A 24,143-nucleotide genomic window follows, 5' to 3' on the forward strand; every position below is an offset into this window, starting at 1 on the left:
ATAAGGATTGTTCACAATATCATCATTGGTCTGTCATGGATGACTCTTGAGTAGGAGGCATCCATCTAACAGTGGTTGGTTTTCTCTTGAATGTGAGCTTTTCTCTTAGGGCAACATCTTTATGGTGAGTTGGGGCAACTTGTTGATGAGTTGGGGCAATTTGTAATTGAGTTGGGGTAACCTATTGAGTTGTGGTACTCTCTTATTGATTTGGCGTAGCCTGTTGCTGAGTTGGGGCAACCACTTGGTTGTGAACACCAACTTTATGTCTTTTGACCTACAGGAACAAGTGAAATTTGTCAAACAAATTCATAAACAAAAGTAATATAACTTAAGGCAAATGACTTACTGGAATGTTTTGGCCAACTTTCCTTTTGCAACTCCTCATATTGTGGTCTATTCTTTTGCATTTACTGCACCTTATGTCCACCCCTCTTGTTCAACCTTTCTGTTGTTTGTGTCATCAGGTTCTTTCTTTCTCACCTTAGTAGGTCTGCCAGGTGGCCTTCTTAGTGTAGGAGACAATATTGGCAACATGTTTGACAAAGAGACCCATTGTTTAGGACCCCTTACTGGCCTTATAAAGTTGGAATTAATTTGAAGTTGGGTTTTCTTGGTGTACCAGGTTTGTACATAGGTCTCTGGGAACTCATCTTTTAGATGAATGACAACCAATGCATGCATGCAAAGGATGCCAGTGAGATCCCAATTCCTGCAGGAGTAGGAATTCTCAACTAAGGCCATCACATGCTGGCTGCCTGGACCATATTCAACTTGATACTTGTCCCCACCAGCATGTGATGGAACACACCTAAAAAACAGCCATCATGCTTGGTTAAAAAACAATCACTAAAACAACATTGTGAGCAGCCCCACCAATAATGACACACACACACACCTACCTAAAAAATAGTCACTACATGCATATTATTAAAAAATACTCATTACATGTATATTAAAAAATAGTCAACAACATGTATATTAAAAAAACAGTCATGCACACCAACAATCACAACATTCATATTATTAAAAAATACTCACTGCATGCATATTAAAAAATAGTCAACAGTATGTATATTAAAAAATAGGCGTACACACCAACAATCACTGCATGCATATTAAAAAATAGTCACTACATGCATGTTAAAAACACTCACTAAAATAGCATGTGACCAGTAACATGAAGTCAAAATAAAGGCATTGAAAGATTAAAAATGGTAACTTTACCTCAATGAATCTTTTATATTTACATTCAGCTTTTTCTTGATCTTTTTACACAACATTCCTTTCCATTTGTCAGCTTCTTCTTTCTTTTTGACAATAAGCAACATAATCTTGGTCCTTATTGTTTCCATCATGGTTAGAATAGGTTTCCCCTCTTGCTTCCAATATCATCTACCAGTAAACAACATAAAGAATTAGTGAATTGCTAATGATTAGTAAGAAACATAAAACATAGGGGTTGACCTTGTTAAAGGATTCAAAAAGATTATCCAGCAACATGTCAGAATGGCTCCTAATTGAGAAGTGAGACCTTGACCAGTGAGTAAGGTTCTTTTCCTTCAACCAATCATAAGCATGCTAATTGGTTTTTTTCAGTTCATCCATGGCATCCTTAAAATCCCTTGTAGTGCTTGCTCTAAAAGCTTTCCAAAGCAAATCTTTCAATTCCTTTGTTCGGAAACCAGCCTTCTTAAAATTGGCATGTAGGTGTCTAACACAGTGTCTTGTTTCTGCATTAGGAAACAACATACATATTGCTTCTAAAAGTCCCTGAAATTAGAACAAATAAGTTTAATTCCTTGACAAACCTTAAACCCTAAATAGAAACAACATAAAAAATAAATAAAGTTTATTGCAAGCAAATCCAAGAACCAAAGTCATGATGCTTGGTTTTCACTTTCGACAGCAGTATATGCAAGAGGATAGATGTCATTATTTGCATCTATCCAACAACTGCAAGCAAGTAGCCACTATAGTAGCCCTTCAAGAAACATCCATCTAAATCTACTATCCTCCTACAACCAGCCCTATAGCCATCTTTGCATGCCTGTAGACAGACATACATCTTTGCATGCCTGTAGACAGACATACATCCTTTGAAACAACTTGTTATCTAGATAATAGATTGTTGTTGTTCCCTCATTTTGGGTCCTAACCTCCAACAAATACTCATAAATCTTCTCATATTGAGCCTTATGAGATCCTTCAATTAATTCTAATGCCCTAAGTTTAGCCTTTCTACATTTAGTTAGTGAGACTATGCAACATAAATAACCAATACAAAATAATTTAATACAAACACAACCATTTCTGTCATACACATGGCAGACAATAACCAATAGGAAAATAATTTAATACAAACACAAACATTTTCGTCATGCACATGGCAATAATAACAAACAATAACCAGTACAATACAGAAGGTAAATAAAAAATTTGATATTGCCACATACAATATAGCATCTTGGATACAAACAATGGTATATACAAACAATAAACATCATGCACATGGCATACAATACACATTATATGTCATTCACTTCAATAACCAAACCCTAATCTGTCATGCACATTAATAACAAATAAAACCAAAATTAAAATAACCCTAAATCAAAATCGAAATCAAAATCGAAATCGAAATAAAAATTGAAATCAAAATCAAAATTAGAATCAGTGAGTGTTTCAAAATCAAAATCAAAATCAAAATCAAAATCAAAATCAGAATCAAAATCAGAATCAAAATCAAAATCAAAATTGAAATTGAAATAACCCAAAATAACCCTAAATTGAAATAACCCTAAATCTAAAAAATAAAAAACTAAATGCAACAACTTACTCGTTAAAGTGGATGTAACAAAATTGGCAACTTCTCTTCTATTGACCATTGTCGCTGAGAATCAAAAACATTGAATAGTTTCTGGTTTCGTCTTCTTTTCTCCCTAAACAAAAAAGATCAATCATTTTTTAACCTTATAACATGTTAATCGATTATTGAATCGATTTCAAACCCTAAACCAACCTTCTTAATAGATTCCCGAATCAGTTTCAAACCCAAACCAACCCAAATCACAATAATAATTTTCCCAAATCGATTTTCTTTTTCTTTTTCCCAAATCCCCTTAATCAAAATCTGTTTCTAATTTTTTACCCTAAAACCCATAACCCTTCAATTTTTTTCCTTAAACCCACCCCAAACCAAGACCCATCAGCTGGTTAACTTGCCATATCAACGGTCCCGTTAACACACTAATGGAAACTGTTAATCAGTGACTATTTTGTCACTTTTTTATAACGTTAGTGACTGTTTTGTAACGTTCGAAAGTTGAGTGACTGAAATGAAACCTAGGTGACTATTTTGTCAGCTACCCCATAGTTGGGTGACTGTTGGTGTAATTTACCCAAAGTAAAAATAATGCACATAAGAACTAGTTAAGCAGTTCAAAACCATTTCCTATGTCTGCAAGGCTTTACTAATAGAGTATTCCACTATGAATCAACACTACAAGATGTGATTTAAGCACAATTCACTCACCATGTTATAACCTCACTCCTATATATTCAACTAGATTCGCTACCTGCTAAGTCTTTCCTTCTTGAAAGCTTATTTACAAACTGAACAAAAATAATTTGTTAACAAGTGCCTATATTGAATAGAATAGTTCTGTCTCAAAATCACACTTTAACCCAATAAAATAAGTCATAATATATCAGTAGTGTTATACTTGTAAATCTCTAATTACTATAATCGATCAATGCTCCTTGAATTCCTTTCGGGTAAGTGCTCTAAAAAGGCATACAATAAAGGTTTATCTTCTTTACTTCAAAATTAGTATCTCTCGAAATATGATAAATAGATCAAACTAGTACTCTTCAAAAATACTCTTAACTCATTGAATAATTGTATCAATCACAAAATCTTGTATATGGTTGTTGAAAATCTTTAAAAAAACATATAAATGAATAATTAAGATATTTAAGTAAAAATATATCAACAAATAAGGCAAGCTGTACAAACTGAGTTGGAACCAACAATATTAACATTATTAAAATCAATTGTAAAAAATAAATATCAAATCAAAATCACTCAAACTCTAACTTATAGGCTCGTAAAGTCTCCGAAATTTCAAAATATTGTAGAAACAAACATCAAAATATCGTATTTAATATTAGATAACTAACATAGAACAATCAAATGAAACTAGCTTAGAAAGAGAACTATACTTGGTTTATTAATAAATACATGGACCCAAAATAACAAATCGTTTTCTTCATGCATACACTCAGCAAATGATGTCGAATCATTACATTTTTCACATAAAAGAAACCACTGTATAACTATAAACCCCCTCTAGGAAAGCTTCTCCCTTGTATCTCTATCTCTCAATATATCTCCATTATCTTTCATTTTAACTGGTCTTTCAACTCTTTCTATAAACCTGAAGAAAGGAAGGAAGCTAGCCGAATCCTGACAGCCTAAACCCAATGGCTAAAACCTGTATCTCAAACTGCATCAATGACACCAGGGTCCCTCTCCCAGTCAGGCCAACCTACGTGAACCTCTATAAGTGGCCGGAATCTGATGCTGAGTTTGTAAGGTCACTGAGCTCTGACTGGCGCAGTAATGGAGGTCGTGCACACCCCACGGTTGTTGATAGCATTTCATGCAGGCAAATATACCTGAGGAGCTACACGTTTCATAGGAACAACCAAACCGAGACTGAAAACACAAAATGTTTTGGCAGATCATCAGTTAATAAGAAGGAAAAGGCCGGAAAGATCAGTCCTAGAAGAAAAAACAAGTCCGAAACTGTGGCCACAAAGAAGTGTACGGCTCTCAGAAAGGCCAAAGAGGTCTCTTGTGCCGCCCTTTTGGCGATGTTTCGGAGGCTGTTGGCCTGCACATCCAAGGTTGATGTGGCTGATCATCATGGAGATTGAACATTTCTTTTTCCTTTTTTTTATCAATTTCGGCTTTCAGTGCTTCCTACTTTTCTTTTTTCTTTTTTTTTTCAGTTTTTAAATAACTTTCTAATAGTATTAAGTTGTTATTTATTTGATGCCTTTTTTGTTCTTCCTATCTATGTTATTTTTCTTTGTTAATGGCTTTTGCTGATATCATGATATGTTAATGGTTAAAGTGCGAAAAGCATTATCAGAAATGGTTTTAAATTTAAGCAAATGTATTTGGTTGATGATGATCAGTATCATGTGTAAAATACATCCGTCTTGTAAAATCTTTCAGCTATTCAAAGTTATATGTCTAATGCATATATTCATATCCAACATTCAACTTCAAATCCAAGTATTGTATTTTCTTATGATCAAGTGAACAGGCCTTGCCAGGTTGAGTCACCTAGGAATTATGATTCAGGGCTGCTACAACATTCTTTATAGAAATCAAAGACTACAGGAGAAATTAACTACATATTCGAATTTTTGTAAAAAATATATATATGGGTTATTATTTATTAATTAAAATTTATGGGTTCCAAGTCATTCATGTATATAACAACAAAAATTAAGAATATATAAGCCTTGTTGGTCCATGAACTATGACATGGAATCAGATTACTTAAGACTAAAAGTCTTTAGTCTAAAGTCAAAGAAAATCACAATTACTAATTCTTAAAGAGTAAAGCAAATTTGTGACATAGTATATAGAAATGATGATGGTGGCATGGTGGCTATAGTGATGGTGGAGGTGGGTGTGAAAATTGGGGCCGGCTGAATGCTCAAACACTTTTAACTCTTAATTTTTTAATATTTTACAGAATTGGTATTCATTACAGTAGATAAATTTATATATTTTCAGTGAATCGTGTATTTATAATAAATTTATACACGAATAATGTATCAAATATATATATTTATATTTTCTATTGACTCTTTCATGTCTTGAAAGGGATGGGGAAGAAAAGGTCAGCACCAGTTGAGAAATATTATGAGCAGAAGAAGTAATCCAAAAGAAAAGAAGCAAAAAGAGGAATTTGAGACTCAATCATAGTATAAGCAATCATGAAAAAGATAATGTATTTTTAGTGTAAAACAGATCAAAAGAGAGAATGTAACTTACAATGCAAGTTTTCTTGGATTAATCGACCATGGAATTTTATATTTTTCTTAATCCTCTTTATTTTGTACTAGTTATTTGGAATATACTAAATCATAAATTTGGGTTGTTATAGTTATCAGTTAACCAATCTAATTTTTCATTTCATTCCATATTTATGTTCAATATATATATTTAAAATATGATGTTTTAAATATATAAAAATTTCAATATACACATCTTTTGAACCTTAATAGGATTAGTGTTTAATGTGAAGAGTTGTAAGACTAAAGTAGGTAAACAATTGGTATATAATAATCTAATTAAATGCATAAATAATAGATGAGTTATCACTTACCAATAATTCTCCTTGGATTACCCGAGTGTTTAGCCTTCCTTTTATTTTACATTTTGTCACTCTCACTCTTGTGGGACATACAACAGAAATAAATGCCAGTAACTACTATGATGATTCTGGAAAAACAAAATATTTACTATGATGACGTTGACATAATTGCAATTTCTTATGGTGATAATAATGGGATAGTAGGTAAACTGTTTGAGGTACAATGTTCTGAAATCTGAGTCTCTAAACCTTTTAAAATAAGAAAATAATGAACTGCAAAAAGAAAAAGACGCTATGCAATATTTACATCACTAATAACGCCATGTTTCTTCTGGAACAGAGGAGAAAGGAAGTGTCTGATATTATCAAATATTTACTTAGGTGCCAACTCATTTGCTGTCTGATCATGAACATCATTATAGTACTGGTGTTTTTGTTTTCCTTAATTTTGTCAATGGAAAACATAATTAACATTGCTGATTTGTCTTGAGACTCCTGGAATGCTCATGGATACTTCTTTTCGATTTTATAAGAAATATTTGGTAAGCAATAAATATGTTGCCATTGACCCTTTGATGAATCTTTTATCTACAAGTGAGGTGGTTACCTTGTATGCTATGGCTCAAGATATTCGAATATGAATGTGAATATGATTCTTCAAATATTCCAGTCGGAGTTACCTACAAGGTACCTGTAGAAGCTTTGAAACTAGTCTTGTTTCAAGCAGGCTTTCATTGCTCGTTTCCAGCCTATTCTAGTCCCAAGATTGGGCTGGATCCACAAAAATTTAAGACAAATTGGTTCATGCATGTGCATTCATGCTCCCCCATCATTTGTTGTTGATGATGCTACTGCAGCCTGTTCTCTAATTGGTAATGGATTAAAGAGTGCTTAGAGGAATTAATTATTCTCAAGTGATGGTTATAGCAAATATACTAACTGGCCCGTTTATTGCCAACAGACTTTTATTTTGCTCTCATAATGTTTTTGAGTGCTTTTTATGATTATAATCTCTTCCAATATGAGAAATTCAAGGGTGATAGAGATTCATAAACAAATGAAGCATGGACTCATGATTCACTCGCTGATTTACATCAATGCTGGAAGGACAAAACATAGGATGCTTCAAGCTAAAATCATGCATTATCTTTTAACAGGCCATCAACCAGGAAGAACAGTTCTATCTCGTGTTCATGTTGATGCAGATAGATAAAAGTAATAAATTATACCAGAACTGTGGGGAATGCAATAAGAACAAGAAAACGACCAATCACTGTCGACCGATTAAAGTAAGATACGCACCTAATAGCAAATCCGAAACAAACAAGCAACGAGAACATTCTTAAAGCTCACTACATATCCCCAACCCTGCTGTACATGGAAGAGCTCACAAAATACACGTTCCACCGAGCTTTGGTGGATCGGAGAAAACCATGTAATCTTTGCTCCATAACATATAATTCACCTGCCTTCAGACTTCACCAGCTGTGAGAACACTTTACTCATTGAAGCACCTGAGAGGTCATCCACACTCGACAACACAAACTGTGCAGAAGAAACTGTTGGATCAAGCTGACTGAAATTGTCATTTTGTGGAGAAAGTTCACCGATCATGTTCGTACTGTTCTCTTCGGGATCGCCTTGAACAGCCTCCTGAAGTTGAAGAGCATACTCCAGATTCCATAAAACATCCCCCATGGAAGGCCTGTCGACACCGAAATCAGCTAAGCATTTCTCAGCAGTTTCCCCAAACTTCCTAAGAGAATCAGGCCTGATCTTTCCTTTGAGATTAGAATCAATTATTTGCACCAACTGTCCTCTTTTCTGCCATTTCATTGCCCATTCAGCTAGATTTACCATTTCCCTTGGAAGAGTAGGATCTATCACTGGTCTTGCACAAAGAACTTCAAACAAAACCACTCCAAATGAATATACATCAGATTTTTCTGTCAGTTGTTGCCTTCTGAAATATTCTGGATCCAGGTATCCAAAACTTCCTTTCACGGCTGTACTAACATGGGTCTGATCGATTTCAGGTCCTGTCTTTGACAGCCCGAAATCCGCAACCTTGGCCATGAGATTCTCATCAAGTAAGATATTCGCAGACTTCACATCACGATGAATAACTGCTTTCGCATAGCCTGTGTGAAGGTAATGGAGTCCTCTAGCTGCTCCAATGCATATTTCAAGCCTTTGTTTCCAACTTAAACTTGGATGGCCCGAACCATAGAGATGACTCTTGAGTGTACCATTCTCCATATATTCATAAATCAAGATCATCTCATTCTTTTCATCACAATAACCAATTAAAGAAACTAAATGGCGGTGACGGAACTGGGATAGCATCTCAATTTCAGTCTGGAACTCGGCAAGTCCTTGTTGGGACCGGGGATTTCCCCTTTTAACAGCAACTTTTGTACCGTCATTCAGTTCTCCCTCGTATACCTTACCGAAACCGCCAATCCCAATGACCAAACTTTCATCAAAATTATTGGTGGCTTCTTGAACAGCCAGAAAAGGAATGTGATAGCCAGTATTCGAATTGACACTAGCAGTTGTTCCTTTGGAGTATTTGCTCCCTATAGTGTGGGAAGTTCCTCCATTAGTTGAAAAAGGAATCCATATCTTCGATTGCCTCTGGTGTGCCACACATCTTCTTTTTCTACAAAACATAAATAGAAGTCCTGCCAACAGCAGTCCAAAAGCCACCCCAACACTGGCACCCACTATGGCACCAACTTTCTTCTTTGAACTTGAACCAGAAGTATTGGCAGTTCCCAAACCAGTAAGGCTGCCATCAGAATTGTTCAATTTCATAATTTCAAGCCCATTTAGTATGGCATCAGGGTAAACACCACGTAAATTTGATGGACCGATGCTTACTCGAAGCTTGTTCATAGTAGCTGAGTCTGTAACAAAATCCATATAATATGCAGCAGCCAAAACATTACCCAAATAAGCACTCAGATCAAGGTCCCTCACAACCATTGAGGAGTCGATGAAAACATTGAAATAGAGCTGGTTAAGAGAAGTGCTGACAATATCACAAAAATGAAACCTAACTAGGTGCTGAAAACCGGGATCCACATCGAATTCCCAGGTCACATTGAAGTTGCTATTGGGGTCACCTAAGGAGTTCATCTTGGTGCAGCTACCATAAACAGAAACTGGAGCAATCTCTGGTGTTGATCCACCATCAACATACTTGACAGCTCTAGTATTTGATACAGTTGATGCAAGATTCTTTTCTATAAGGAAACTCTGATCAGGCACCCATGTTCGATGAAGGGTATCGTTCTTGAAGGACACCATAGGTCCCCCCATATTCACCCTAGCAACCGTCTCCAGTGCCTGCCACATCAAGCCTTGGAATCCCACTGATGATTTAACAGTACGGACGTGGTCTGGAATGAGCTGATCAGGAACTGAAACAACTTCCAGGGCATTTATAAAAGCAAATGAATTCTCTGAAGGAGTGAATATGATGGCAAGGCTATCGGTGGTGATATTAACAGAGAATTCTTTGACAAGATGAGCTCCAACACTGAAACTGCTGAGAAGGACATGGTTTTCAGTGGAAACATCGAACTTTGCCGAACTCATATTGTAAGTAGCATAAACAAATGGATTGAAATAAAGGCGAATCCAGAGTCTCCCCCGTTGGCTGATTGGAAATGTATACTTAGAAACACCGGTAAAGATTCTAGCTGTTTGATAGAGCCGTGAAACGGCAGAAGAGATGATTGATTTCGAAGTGTTCCCAACAACACGTTGTGGTGTAGAAAGGAGTTTAGAGGCTAAGTCATCAGCCATGAAAACTCGACCACCCACTGTACTATTAGCTAGTGATCCACAATCAATAAGGTAGTTGTCTGCTGGTGTAAACCCTCTAGCAAAGCATTGAAAACATAAGACTGAAGAAACCCAGATGAGCAATTCAATCATCTTACAACCCATCTTTTCAAAATCCTAGCAAGTAACAGTATCACCAAAGCTTTGAATCTTTTTGTTCTTAACAGGAACTGAAATCCTGGATTCTTACATAAACTACAAATGGATTAATAGCAAACAACAATAGAAATTAAAGAAACAACAACAACTAAGAGATCTGAATTAAAGACAAAAGCGGGAAAAAAGAAACAGCAAGAGAACCGAATCAAAGAGATGAAAAGATGAAACCTTTGAATTTTAGATGAACCTGACTCAAAAAATCAAATCTTCTATGCAGCTGTATGGGAATTTGGCAGAGTTTTCGTTGCAATTTCCAATGCAGATAGAGCAGGGTGCATACACAAGCGGGATTAACTTTAAACTAGATTACAACCTCTCCCACTTAATTGTTTCTAACTTTTTTTCTTTCCATTTTGGTTCATATTCTTAAATAAACAGTACACAAAGAGGCTAAAGGTGGTGTAACAAAAATACAGATAAGCAGCACAAATAATAAGAAAACACTGTTTAAATGTCTAATTTCTGGTTTGGTAAATCAACGATAGATGTAACGTGAATACAATAGAAACAAAACAATAACATGCAGAAGAGATAAGAGCAAATTTAAAGTTAGGAAATTTATGGAGAGAGAGGCGTCTTTATGGGTTTTAATGACGGCGGGTAGAAAACAGAGTTTTAAGCTTTCTAGTAACATAAAGGTTATTTACTCTCCATCCTGCTGGGGGGGGGGGGGTGTGTGTTTCTGAGCGGTGACTGGGGAAAAGCAAATGGCTGCCTCTTTAAACTTTAAAGTCTCTTTAAGTTTTAATGGATTGATGTCAGTCTCTTTTCTTTTGTTCAATAATAATTGATATCAAATTTCAATAAAACGTTTTGTGGGAGGGTTGAAATCTGCTTTTACTCCTATTTTAACAAAATTTGAGATTTTAAAAACATAAAAATTAAGTCAAACTTATTTTTTAATCAAAAATCTCAATTCAATTAATATCATTGTTAATATTACACATCAAAGTAGGATAACTTGACATGTCCATTGGGCTATTCTAATATTACGTGGCATATTATTGAAAAAAAATTTAATTGATAAATTTTGACAAAACTTAACAACAAAGATAATGATTGGATTAGGATTAAATTGTTAGCTTTTAAAGTATAGAAACTAATTTTGAAATTCTGTAGAAGTAAAGGGACTAATAACATATTTTAACCTTGTGAATGTGATGAATGGAAGTGCTTTCTTTCTTTTGATTTTTTTTCTTTTTCCATTTGTATGGAAAAAATAATATGGAATGCATTTAAATAAATATAAAAAGATTATTACATTTAAATGTCACATATACTACTCGGATATGGAGAGTGTGATTGATAAATTACTAAAATCTTCTATTTATTAAAAATTTATATTTAATTTTTTTTAAAATTTTGCACTTATTCTTTTAAATTAAATTTGGATTTTCGAATTTAATTTAAATAATAAAAATATTTTAATTATAAATTTAATTATTTAATTTTTAATAGTAAAATGAGTTTTTTTGTGTTGATTTAAGTATGAAAACTTTTTTGAAACCAAGATTCGGCCTGGTTTAGCCCATAAATAACTCTAATTCCAGTCCTTGTATAAAAAATAATAGTAATATCACTTAAGCTAGTGGTATCCCTTTTTGTCAACTAGTTACTAGTGTCACGGGCGTAGTTTAAAGCCCGTGACCATCGCACCAAATGCATCCAATAGAGGTCTATTGCTCAGATGGGGATCATTTGGCCCACAAGAACTGGCCCGATTCAAAGAACTATTAGACAAGCCTGTTAGATTGAAGCCTAGTTGGCCCGATAATGAAGAGATGGCAACTTAGGCTAATATGGTAACTAATCTTAGAAGATAGAGGAAATCATATCTTGTAAAGATTGGATTATATTTGATAAGGCTTATCTTGTAAATCCCTAAAATTAAGGGATATGGTTAAATCTCATCCGTCGATGTAAATGTATCTTGACCGTCAGTTTTGGGGGAGCTCAACTATAAATAGAGAGCCTCCCCCTCATTTGTATTCATTCCATTGTATTCTGAATTCTTAAGAGTAATAGAATTCTGAAAGCATTTACTCAAACACCTTGTGTGCAATCTTTTTTGTGGCTTTCTGTTGTTCTTTGGTTAGCTTCTTTTGGCACAATCGCTTCTGCTCTTCAATTTGGTGCCTTGGAGGAGTTCTAAAAGAACCCTCACTTGAGTTAAGGCTGACTTGAGCGAGTTTGGACGAACGGATCGCCTAAGGCCGCATGGATTGCGAGACGAAAGGTCTAGCCCCATGACAGTTGGTATCCGAGCCATGTTTTGAACCAAGTGATATTTGAGTTGGTTCAAAGGCATTGTTGGAATGTCGAAAGAAGAGTTCGAACAAAGGTGGGCGAGGAAGTCTTTGAGGGAGATGTTGTCGGTTGTTGAGGAACGCGTGGGTAAACTTGAGGAGTCTATGGAGGATGCAAAAGAGTCAGGCAATGCGCTTGGGAAAAGCATTGATGACTTGAGGGAGCAGTCCAGGGAATTTGTTACCACGTGTCTCACTTCCCAAAGGGATAACGTGCGAGAGTTGCTAAATTCCCAAAGGAAAAAGCTGACGGAGAGAAACGATGCTCTCGAGGCCATGATGATGGCTTTGAATGAGGAAACAATGGCCATGGCAAGGGCTTTGAGCACAATAATAGAGGAGCTCGAGGGAGAGCTGGCCTTGTGCCGAGCAACCGTGGGGAAGGGAGTGTCAAGTGTAGAACTCAGTAACGAGGATGTCCCGAAGCTGAAAAAGTTTGTGGGGACAAGGTCTGCATGTGATGTGGATAATTTCTTATGGAGGATGGAACACTACTTCCGTACCAAAGGCATCATGGATGATGTGGCTAAGGTAAACACTGCTTCAATGTTTCTTACCGACATTGCGCTTTTATGGTGGCGAGGCAGGACCACAGATAAAAGACAAGGTGAGATTGGGACGTGGCAAGAGTTCCAATGCGAGTTGAAGGGACAGTTTTACCCAGAGTTTACCGGGGAAAAAGCTCGGGTAAAGTTGCATGGTATATCGTAATGGGACACAGTGGGAGAGTATGTTCAAGAGTTCAAGGAACTCATGCTCCAAGTTTTAGATGTGACCGAGGAAGAAGCATTGCTTGCTTTTCAGAATGGATTGAAGTCGTGGGTCAGACAGGAGGTGGAACAAAGAGGTGTCCAAAAGCTGTCGGAAGCCATGACAGTAGTTGAGTCAGTAGTCAAGCTTGGTCTAGGGAAAGACAAGCTTGGGTCTTCTAAGTCCGAGGAAAGAGGCGTATGTGAAATGGATCACAAGGAAGATATTGTTGATGGCAATGGCAACGGCGAAAATGGTGGTAATAGGAAACCACGAGTTGGGAAGAAGAAACCCAAGAGGAAAAGGGAAAGTTGAAATGCTTTCTTTGCGACGGTCCACACATGTTAAAGAAATGTCTGAAGAAATCCACGCTTAAGGAGAAGCCGGTGGGTAAGGCATTGGCACTTGGTTTAAGCGCAATGGGTGTAGAAGCCAAGGAGGCCGAAAGCGAGAAGAAGCCAGTGAAGTGCTTCTTGTGTCATGGTCCGCATAGGTTGCGAAAGTGTCCGGGGAAGTCTATCATCGAAGGGAACGATGGAGCAGACAATGAGCCCAAGAAGCTTGGTTCGAGCAAGGGAAAACCCGAAGCCAAGAGGGCGAAGAGGAGCAAAAAGAAGCGAGTAAAGTGCTTCTTGTGTTGTGGTTCGCATGAGTTGCGGAACTGTCCAAAACAAGCCGGAGTCAAAAGAAAGGTAACGTCTAAGCTTGGTGAGTCATCGGAGGGGCTTCCACCCAAGGAAGAGGTGAGTTTTTCATCGGACTTAGAGGAAAGAGTTGCGATGAAAACAGTGAAACTGAGACCAATGAGGCTCAAGTTGAATGAAGCGTCGGAGTTGGCCGAGTCATCGACAAGGCTTCCATCTATGGGAGAGGTGGGTGGAGCATCAGACTTCAAGGAAAAAGAAGTGATGCATGTGGGACAGTTGACCAGAGTAAATGCGAAGGTACATTCGGAACACTATGATAGTGTTTTGCATTCTAACTCGTTGACTTGGCAAAAACGTAGGGGCCCTTTTAAAGTTCTTGAGCAAAGAGGCCAAGAGACTGTGGGCAAAGCGAAGCCAAGGGTTGTGAATCACGAGGATTCTATTCGAGCAAAGTTAGAATGTGGACAAGAGAGTGACATAACTTCTTGTCATCGAGATGTACAAACGAGTAGGACGGTTCGAGTGAAGAAGAGACGTAAGCCGAAGCAAAAGTCCCGAAGGAAGGGAAAAGCTAAGGCATCGAGACGAGACCAAGGCGAATCAAGTTAGTGCCATTCGGAAGTCACAACGAGGACGTTGCGAGAATGGGTGAGGGAGAATGTCACGGGCCGCAGTTTAAAGCCCGTGACCATCGCACCAAATGCATCCAATGGAGGTCTATTGCTCAGATGGGGATCATTTGGCCTACAAGAACTGGCCCGATTCAAAGAGCTATTGGACAAGCCTGTTAGATTGAAGCCTAGTTGGCCCGATAATGAAGAGATGGCAACTTAGGCTAATATGGTAACTAATCTTAGAAGATAGAGGGAATCATATCTTGTAAAGATTAGATTAGATTTGATAAGGCTTATCTTGTAAATCCCTAAAATTAAGGGATATGGTTAAATCTCATCCGTCGATGTAAATGTATCTTGACCGTCAGTTTTGGGGGAGCTCAACTATAAATAGAGAGCCTCCCCCTCATTTGTATTCATTCCATTGTATTCTGAATTCTTAAAAGTAATAGAATTCTGAAAGCATTTACTCAAACACCTTGTGTGCAATCTTTTTTGTGGCTTTCTGTTGTTCTTTGGTTAGCTTCTTTTGGCACAATCGCTTCCGCTCTTCAATTTGGTGCCTTGGAGGAGTTCTAAAAGAACCCTCACTTGAGTTAAGGCTGACTTGAGCGAGTTTGGACGAACGGATTGCCTAAGGCCGCATGGATTGCGAGACGAAAGGTCTAGCCCCGTGACACTAGTATAATGGTAAATTATTTGTGTTGTTTAAATTATGGGTACATTATCTAGTATGTCACCTAACTTTTAAGTTATTTTTATTTTAATCACATTAAGCGCTAAACCTCTAACAACGATTGATTGTATTTTGGCCACCTAAAAAATATTTGTTTAAGTATTGATCTAGGTAAAAAAAACCATTAAAGATTTAAGTGAAAAAATGGTAAAAACTAAAATAATGCATTAAAAAAATTGTCATGTTTGCCTCCTTGCCAAAATTTCTAATTTTTTTTTTTCAATATTTAAATTTCAAAACATCAAAACTGATTAAATAAATTGTTTTAAAAAATTTTTTATTATCTTACATTAGTTTTGATGTTTCGAAATTTAAAATTTCAAGATTGAATTTTTTTTAAAATTTTCAGCAATGGGATAAAACAAGTACAATTTGACAAATTTTTAATGCATTATTTTAGTTTCTACCATTCTTTCACTTTAATCTTTTTTTTACCCAAATCAAGACTTTAAAAGATTTTGGTTACCAAACTGAAAAAATGAAAATGTAAATATAATGTGGATATGATTTGGCCTATATAATTAACCACTATTAAAAATTCAGTGCTTATGTGACTAAATTGCAAGAACTATTTTTGAGTAACTAAAATGAAAACGCCTTATAAATTGGATGACCAATGAATAGTTTACCCTTAAATTATTAACATCAAGGGTTTTTTTTTGAAGAGTGGATTTTTCTTTTATAAGTTATAATATATAAACATTTAAATATAACATTATATAATTATTAAAAATTATTTAAATCTAAAAATTTATTAAAATCCATAAAAATATTTAAAATTACCAAATTTTATAAAATTCAAAATATTATAAAAACTTATAAACATTTGAAGTCTAGAGTAGAGATCATGGCAGATCCCATCCATAACACGTTTCAAATGATATATTTATTTAAACTAATAAGTAATAAAACTATCCACTAGTATTAGGTGCAATGAGAAAATACATTATATTTTTAATGAGAGATAAGTTTAAATTTGAGAGACGATATTATTAGGAGGGATGGCTATAACCGCGAACATGATTCATAAAACAGACATGAAGAACAAGAGTAAAATAATAATAATAAATAAGACACTTATTATAATTTTTAAAAATATAAAATTTGAATTTTTGTAATTTTTATTGAGAGAGAGCATTTTAGTCACCCCTAATAAAAAATACCAAAAGGAAAATAAGAACTAAAATTGCACTACAATTATTTACTTAAAAATATATTTTAAGAGGACGTCAATTCCTCTATTTGAGCTAGAAGAGAATGTACAAATATTCATTGAATATTCAAAGTTGTAATTAGTTTCTTATCATTCAATGAGCGTCTTGTATTTTATAAAAATTGGGGGAAATGTAATCCTTACGTAAAGGCCACCTTATCCAACTTTCGGGCATTAAGATACGTTTCAGTCGTGGATGATTTTCATTAGAAATTCCCAACATGTCATAAGATTCTCGTTCTTGAAAATCTGAACTTTTCCAGACCCAGAAAACAAACGAAATTCTAGGGTTACTCCTTGGAGCAAATACTTTTATACATACCTCTTCCGGTTGATCTACACCATACTCTATTCTCGTAAGATGATATACACTGGCTAATAGTCCGCCTAGTGCTACATCATAGGCAGATTGGGAACGTAAATAATTGTAACCATATACATATAAAATAACAACAATGGAATGCCAATCATCAGGCTTTATTTGTAAAGTCTCTATTCCTTGGTAATCGAAGCCCAAAGATGAGTCTTGCTTATTTCTATCCTTGAACTCCTCTAGATCCTTCTTTTTGTTGGGTCTTTCAACTAACTATTTTAATCTTTTAATTGAATATGTATGAAGTATTAACATTCTTTTTGAATGTTAGAAGCCGCAATGTGAACAAATAAAAAAGAATAGGAAAGATAAGCGAATTTTGTCTTTTACTACATTATAATAGACACATTAAAATAGACTCTTTGCTCATTTTAAAAAGAGAAAAAATACAAAATAAAATAAATAAAGAGAGTACGAAGTGTCAAAATTTTGATGAATTGTTACTGCTAGAACATAGTTGGACTAGATGAGTCTTTAGACAAAATTACTTTAATAATCACCAACAATGTTCGCCTTGTTGGAAAATATGGACATTACATATATAATAATAGTAATTACATGTTATTATTTACTATCATAAAATATTAACCCAAATGAAAAGTGATCTAATTTGGCTAAAGTTTATTGGATTTTAGTTATTAAATAAAGTATGTGTCAAATATGTGTAGATATTCTTGTAACTAATTTCTAATTGATGATGACTTGAGTAGAAATTAGAATTAATGTGCAAAAGTTATATATCAGAGTTATGTTCTCCAAATTACACATGTAACTTTTCTAATATCTCATATTTAGAAAAAGAGAGTCACATTCTCTGAATTACTTGTGTACTACTCTAGAAGATCAAAACCACAAGGTCGAATATTTCAAGAAATCAATGGATTCAGGTATATCCGCATTTTGTTTTGTTCTTGATGATCTGACATGATAGATCTTGGTTAATAAAGTTTTATAGTAGATGTTTTTACGGCTTGTTACAAGTGGCATCTGAGACTTGACATGATAGATCTTGGTTAATAAAATTTTGATTCTTTAAAATTAAAGTTTTAGGATTTTATAAATATAAATTAGTTTGATATTTGTATATGCTATTTGAAGGGTCAAAGTTTATAATTTATGCGATTCTTGATTAACTTTTTAATCTGTCGTCCAATTGCTCTGCCAATTGTCAGTAATTTCATTCCAATTTATTGTTGTTAAATGTCGATCATCCCTTGAATTTGCTCTTTTTTGCTGCAATTTCATCCATATTTGTTGTACCAATCCATCTAAATATCAACTAGTTACCATTCTTAAAGTCGCTGTCATTCTCCTTGAAAACCATCATCGTGCCTTCAATTTTTGTTTTCATCTCTCTTTTTTTTTTAAACTTCAAACAATCATATGGTTTATATTGTTGGATTACTGATTTTTTATGATTGTGATGTCATGTGTATGCATGTGTGGCCTACTGAACTTTTCTGGGTTATTATAGTTTATTTGATAAATATATTATTGTTGGGACTTTGGGTGGTGTACCTTATTTGGTCACTTATTTTCATACTTTTTTTTGCTTTTCTTTATGATTTGCATATGGTAAGTGAATAATTCATAACAAACATGTTGTTCATACTTTGGGAATTTGAGTTTTTGTTGGAATTTTTATTTGGTTTCTTTGTTCCGTTGACTTTTGATTACTAGTTCTGGACCTGTTTTTCCCTCAGAACATGCTTTATTGTTGTTTGTTTATTTGTAAACTCCATGTTTTTCTTTTCTGAGAATTTTGATGTTGGATGATTTAGTCTAAATCTAAACGAATTATGTTTTTTAAGCATCAATCATGGCATCATAATGATGGAATTGTCTAGTCGGTAAAAGGAATTGTTTTCATTCTATGAGTAATTCATCGTCATTATTTTTTAATTAAATCAGTCAAAATTAAGGTTTTTGGTTCTAATAGTGGCATTAAGGTAACATTATTTTGGGTTATTTTGAAATCTATAAAATAATAAAAAAAATTAGTTTTGACCTTTAACTGTTATGGAAATTTTAAATTTTAAATTTGAATATTGATATATTTATATATTTTTTAAAATAAATTAATTAAAATAATAAGTTGCCAAAGTGATCTCTGATATTGAAATTATTTTGTTTTAAAATATAAAAGGTTGTGTGCATGTAACTTAAGTTACATTAATAGGAAGGTTAATATTTAACAAAATTATATGCGCAACAGTGGTAATAAACATGTGACGATTATTTATTTTTACATGTGAAAAATAAATCGGCCCAAAGAAATATTTATTGTTCAACATGTTTTATTGTCAGTCTTTGATTACTACAATAATATATCACTTACAAGTTGATATTTTTGTCCAAAGATGAAATATTAATGGAGAGTCCGATATCTTGAGATGAGATTTACCTTTATACAAATTATTTTGGTTTAAATTTGAAATGTTTTGAAACAAACAAATTCATATTTTAGCTTTGAGATTTAATTAATGATGTCTAATATTTTAAATATATCAGTTGAAACAAAATGCCACCAAAGTGACCTCTTTTTCGTAGATTAACTTATTTAAAATATCAAGATAATTATATGTTTTGTGATTCATGTGTTTATTAATTGACCCAAAGGTAAGTTAATATTTGGCAAAATTTCAATGACATCTGTGATGATAAATGTGTGATAATTATAATGTATTTTATGTTAGCAATAAGTTAGTCCAAAGATTGATTCATTGTTTGACATAATTTATTGTCAATGTTTATTGCTACAACAAGAATATCGCTTACTGTTAATATAACTGTCTAAAGACTTGATATTAATGTTGTGTTTAGTATCTCGAGATGAGATTAACCACTATTTTGAATTTATTATTTACTTATGAATATTCATGTGAGCTTGTTTTTATTTATTTTGTTCTATATTTAGCTATTTAATCTTCTGCTGCCACAATATCTGCTAATATAAATTCTATACCCATGCTTAAGGGGACTAACTTTAAAGGATGCAAAAGGCACTTACGTGTAGTGTTTGGTTGTATGGACATAGGCCTTACACTAAGGGAAGAACAACATGTACCTCTCACTGTGGCAAATACCCCTATTGCTAAAAGGGATTTTAAGAGGTGGGATCATTCAAACCGCATGAGTTTAATGATCATGAGCACAACATTTCATAAGCCTTTAGGGGAACAGAATCTGAAGAGATTACTCAAGTCAAGGGTTTCCTTGATGAAATTGAGAAATGTTTTGCCAAAAATGATAAAGTTGAGATGACATCACTTCTGATTTCTTTGATGTCTATGAAGTATAAGGGTCAAGGAAACATGAGGGGATTCATTATTGAGATGTTCCATGTTGCTTCAATACTTAAGGCATTTAAGATCGAGTTTTTTGATGAATTGATTGTTCTTATGGTTCTGGTATTGCTTCATGCACAATTTAACCAATTTAAAATTATTTACAACTGTTAAAAGGAGAAATTGACTCTAAATGAGCTCATTTTTCATTGTGGGCAAGAGGAAGAAAGGTTGAAACATGATAAGTCTAAAACTACTCATTTGGTCAGTGCCTCTAAAGATAACAACTTATATTCTGAATAGAATACCCATTAAAAAAGCTACAAAACCACCTTATAAGCTTTGGACAGGTCAAAATCCTAGTCTAAAACACTTTTACATTTGGGGATGTCCAATTGAGGCATAGCCTTATAGGCCACATAAAAAGAAATTAGACTCCAAAATAGTGAACAACTACTTTATTAGTTATTCTAAGGGATCTAGGGGCTATAAGTTCTACAATCCCATAATTAGGGATATTTTGATACGAGAACTGCAACATTTTTTGAGGATGTTAGGTTTGGAGGGAGAAATAAGGTTAGAGACATTGCTTTTGAGGAGGAATTGAATTCTAACTTAGTTCCTACTATCACTTTTGACGATGTTCAGGTCCTCATACCTATCATTGATTAAGAAGTGAATCCAAAACCTCAACAAGGCAATATTGAACAACTTCTTATTCAAGATGAGATAATTGTTCTATAAGAACAAACTCAACAACCTCAATAGCAAATACCATTAATGAGGTCCACGAGAGAGAGGAGAAATGCTATTTTAGATGATTATGTTGTATCTCTCTAAGAATATGAGGATGACAATGGAATGATGGAACATGATCCAATCAACTTTCGTTAGACCATGGAAAATTCTAATTCTCAAAAGTGGATTGATGTCATGCAAGAAGAGTATAAGTCAATGCAATACAATAAAGTTTGAGAACTTGTATCATTACCTGAAGGTACAAAACCAATTGGTTGTAAATGGATATTTAAAACCAAGAGGGATGTAAATGGTAATATGGAGAGGTATAAGGCGCGTCTTGTAGCTAAAGGATATACTCAGAAAGAAGGTATTAATTTCACAGAGGCTTTCTCTCCAGTTTCATCGAAAAACTTTTTCAAGACAATCATGGCGCTTGTTGCTCATCTTGATCTTGAGTTAAATTAGATGGATGTTAAGATTGTGTTTTTCAATGGTGACATTATAGAAACAATTTATATAGTACAACCAGAAAACTTTGAGACAGGAGACCCGAAGAATATGGTTTGCAAATTAATAAAATCTATCCGTGGACTCAAACAAGCTTCCCATCAATGGTACCATAAGTTTCATCAAGTAATTGTCTCGTTCGGTTTTGAGATGAATATCGTTGAAGATTGTATGTATCACAAATTTAATAGGAGTAGGTATATATTCTTGGTTCTATATGTCGATGACATTTTGCTTGCCACTAATGATATAAACTTATTGCACGAAACAAAGAGGTTTTTATTTAAGCATTTTGAGATAAAAGATCTTGGGGATACCTCTTTTGTTTTAGGAATTCAGATACATTGAAACTGATCTCGGGGTATTCTTGGATTGTCACAAAAGAGCTATATCTATAAAGTGCTCAAAAGGTTTGACATGCAAGGTTGTAGACTAGGTGATACCCTTGTTGCTAAAGGAGACAAATTTAATCTTAATCAATGCCCAAAAAGTGACCTTGAAATTCAGGAAATGCAAAAGATTCCTTATGCATCAATTGTTGGGAGTGTAATGTATACTCAAGTATGTACGCGTTTAAATGTTGTGTACATTGTTGGGATGTTAGGCAGACATTTAAGCAACCTAATATGGACCATTGGGTAACAACCAAGAAGGTTATGAGGTATCTTCAAAGAACAAAAGATTACATACTCACATATTGGAGGTCTGATAAGTTAAAGATCATTAAGTATGCAGACTCAGATTTTGATGGAATATTGATGCAAAATTTTGTCACTAGGGTGCAAATCGTGACAATATTTGGTAGTCCTATATTCCAATAACAACAGGAGCACATCAAAGTTAAATCACATAAACCTTAAGTTCCTGGTTGTTAAAGTAAAAGTTTAGAGTAGTTAGGTGCCTATAAATCATATTGGGACAAATCCATGATTGCGGACCCGCTTACTAAGGGACTACACACATGGTTTTATAAGATCACACTATTCATATGGGTGTAATGACATGTCATGATATTCAGTTTTAGTGGGAGTTTATAATTTTAAATGTTTTTCTGTTATAGACACATTTTTCAGTTATTTTAGTTTACGGATATTACAAATATTTTCTGCAAAAATAAAGTTTATTTAGTTTATTCACACTCTAATTTTAGTAGAATTTGGTCTTACTAAAACTAGGGTGGACTAGTTGGAAATAGAAATGTTTAGATCACATTGCATGTAATTTCCATGCTACACATCTATACTTGATCTATGTCATTTGATTATGTTAATATACATGATTAGAGATGGATTTATTTATGACATATGTAACAAAAGTCACTTTTGTTCTATGTTAACATAATTAATAGACGTGATTGTTTGGAATACCTTTTGGATATGATAGTAAAGTTTTGAGCTCGTAAGATTATATAATGGCATGTAATTATAAAGTAATTAATATATATGTGTGGTCTAAGTGGGGGATTGTTGGAAAATATGGACATCACATATATAATAATAGTAATTACATGTTATCATAAAATATTAGCCCAAGTTAAAAGTTATCTAATTTGGTTAAGGTTTATTAGACTTTAGTTATTAAATAAAGTATGTGCCAAATATGTGTAGATACTCTAGTAACTAATTTCTAATTAATGATGGGTTAATTAGAAATTAAGATTAATGTGCAAAAGTTATATATCAGAGCGATGGTCCCCAAATTACACATATGTAACTTTTCTAATATCCCATGTTTAGAAAAGAGAGAACCACATTCTTTAAATTACTTGTGTGCTAATTTGAAAGATCAAAATAATAAGATCGAAGATTTCAAGAAATCAATGGATCTAGGTATACTTCCACATTTAGTTTATTGTTGATGATTTGACATGATAGATCCTGGGTAATAAAGTTTTATATCAGATCTTGTTTTTACAGCTTGTTACATGTCTTTCATGGTTAGTAAAGGATAACATCCATGCCTCATCCCTTACCCACTACCTATGCTACTTTATTTATCATTGCCACAAGAAACTGGTTGCAAACAATGAAAGGGATGTTATTAGTAAGAAAGATGCTATGTTAATCAAGAAGGGAGTAGAAATGGTGGAGTTTGACCTCGGCCATATTGTCTATGATGAGGTAGTCAAACACTCTACAAAAGTTCATGCTAGGTATCTTCTACCATTCCCTTCTTTGAATTTTCAAATACTTGTGAAGAAAAATCCAAAACTTGTTCGAGATAATGAACATCTTAAGAGAACTATTGTTGAGCTCAAATTTTCATCAAAATGGCTTGAGTGAAAGCACATTTCTACTAACCCTATAGATCATTCTAACAATGACAAGGAAGAAGAACCCGCAACTAAAACTACCCAAGTGGGCCTTGAAGTGCCCACTACAATAGGCATTGTGAGTAACCCTATTGGTTCCATTAAGAGGATGCTTGATCACCTATCTTTTTCCATTGGCTAAAAGTAACATATTTTAACTTCATCCTTAATGCGTTTATGGGTGATTATTCGATGATAATTGTGAATTTTATACTTATAATCCTTTAAATTCATGTTTTGATTCTTAAT

General features: G+C 34.2%; 3 protein-coding genes across 3 annotated transcripts; 1 reads left to right on the forward strand and 2 right to left on the reverse strand.

The window, feature by feature from the left end:
- Positions 1-202: 202 nt before the first annotated feature.
- On the reverse strand, positions 203-1,358 carry LOC107956019 (uncharacterized). Its single transcript, XM_016891776.1, has 3 exons — positions 1,228-1,358; positions 484-811; positions 203-277 (listed from the first exon to the last, which is right to left on the reverse strand). Exons 1-3 carry the CDS (start codon positions 1,356-1,358, stop codon positions 203-205), a joined length of 534 nt encoding a protein of 177 aa, XP_016747265.1.
- A 2,911-nt stretch (positions 1,359-4,269) lies between these two features.
- LOC107954089 (uncharacterized) lies at positions 4,270-5,286 on the forward strand. Its single transcript, XM_016889567.2, has one exon. The coding sequence runs from the start codon at positions 4,486-4,488 to the stop codon at positions 4,939-4,941; it is 456 nt and encodes a 151-aa protein (XP_016745056.1). The 5' UTR covers positions 4,270-4,485; the 3' UTR covers positions 4,942-5,286.
- Positions 5,287-7,519: 2,233 nt separating this feature from the next.
- LOC107954088 (receptor-like protein kinase HERK 1) lies at positions 7,520-11,082 on the reverse strand. The gene has a single exon (XM_016889566.2). The coding sequence runs from the start codon at positions 10,353-10,355 to the stop codon at positions 7,860-7,862; it is 2,496 nt and encodes an 831-aa protein (XP_016745055.2). The 5' UTR covers positions 10,356-11,082; the 3' UTR covers positions 7,520-7,859.
- Positions 11,083-24,143: the final 13,061 nt, after the last annotated feature.

The sequence above is a fragment of the Gossypium hirsutum genome, chromosome D07 (genome assembly GCF_007990345.1).
Source record: "Gossypium hirsutum isolate 1008001.06 chromosome D07, Gossypium_hirsutum_v2.1, whole genome shotgun sequence".
NCBI lineage: Eukaryota > Viridiplantae > Streptophyta > Magnoliopsida > Malvales > Malvaceae > Gossypium > Gossypium hirsutum.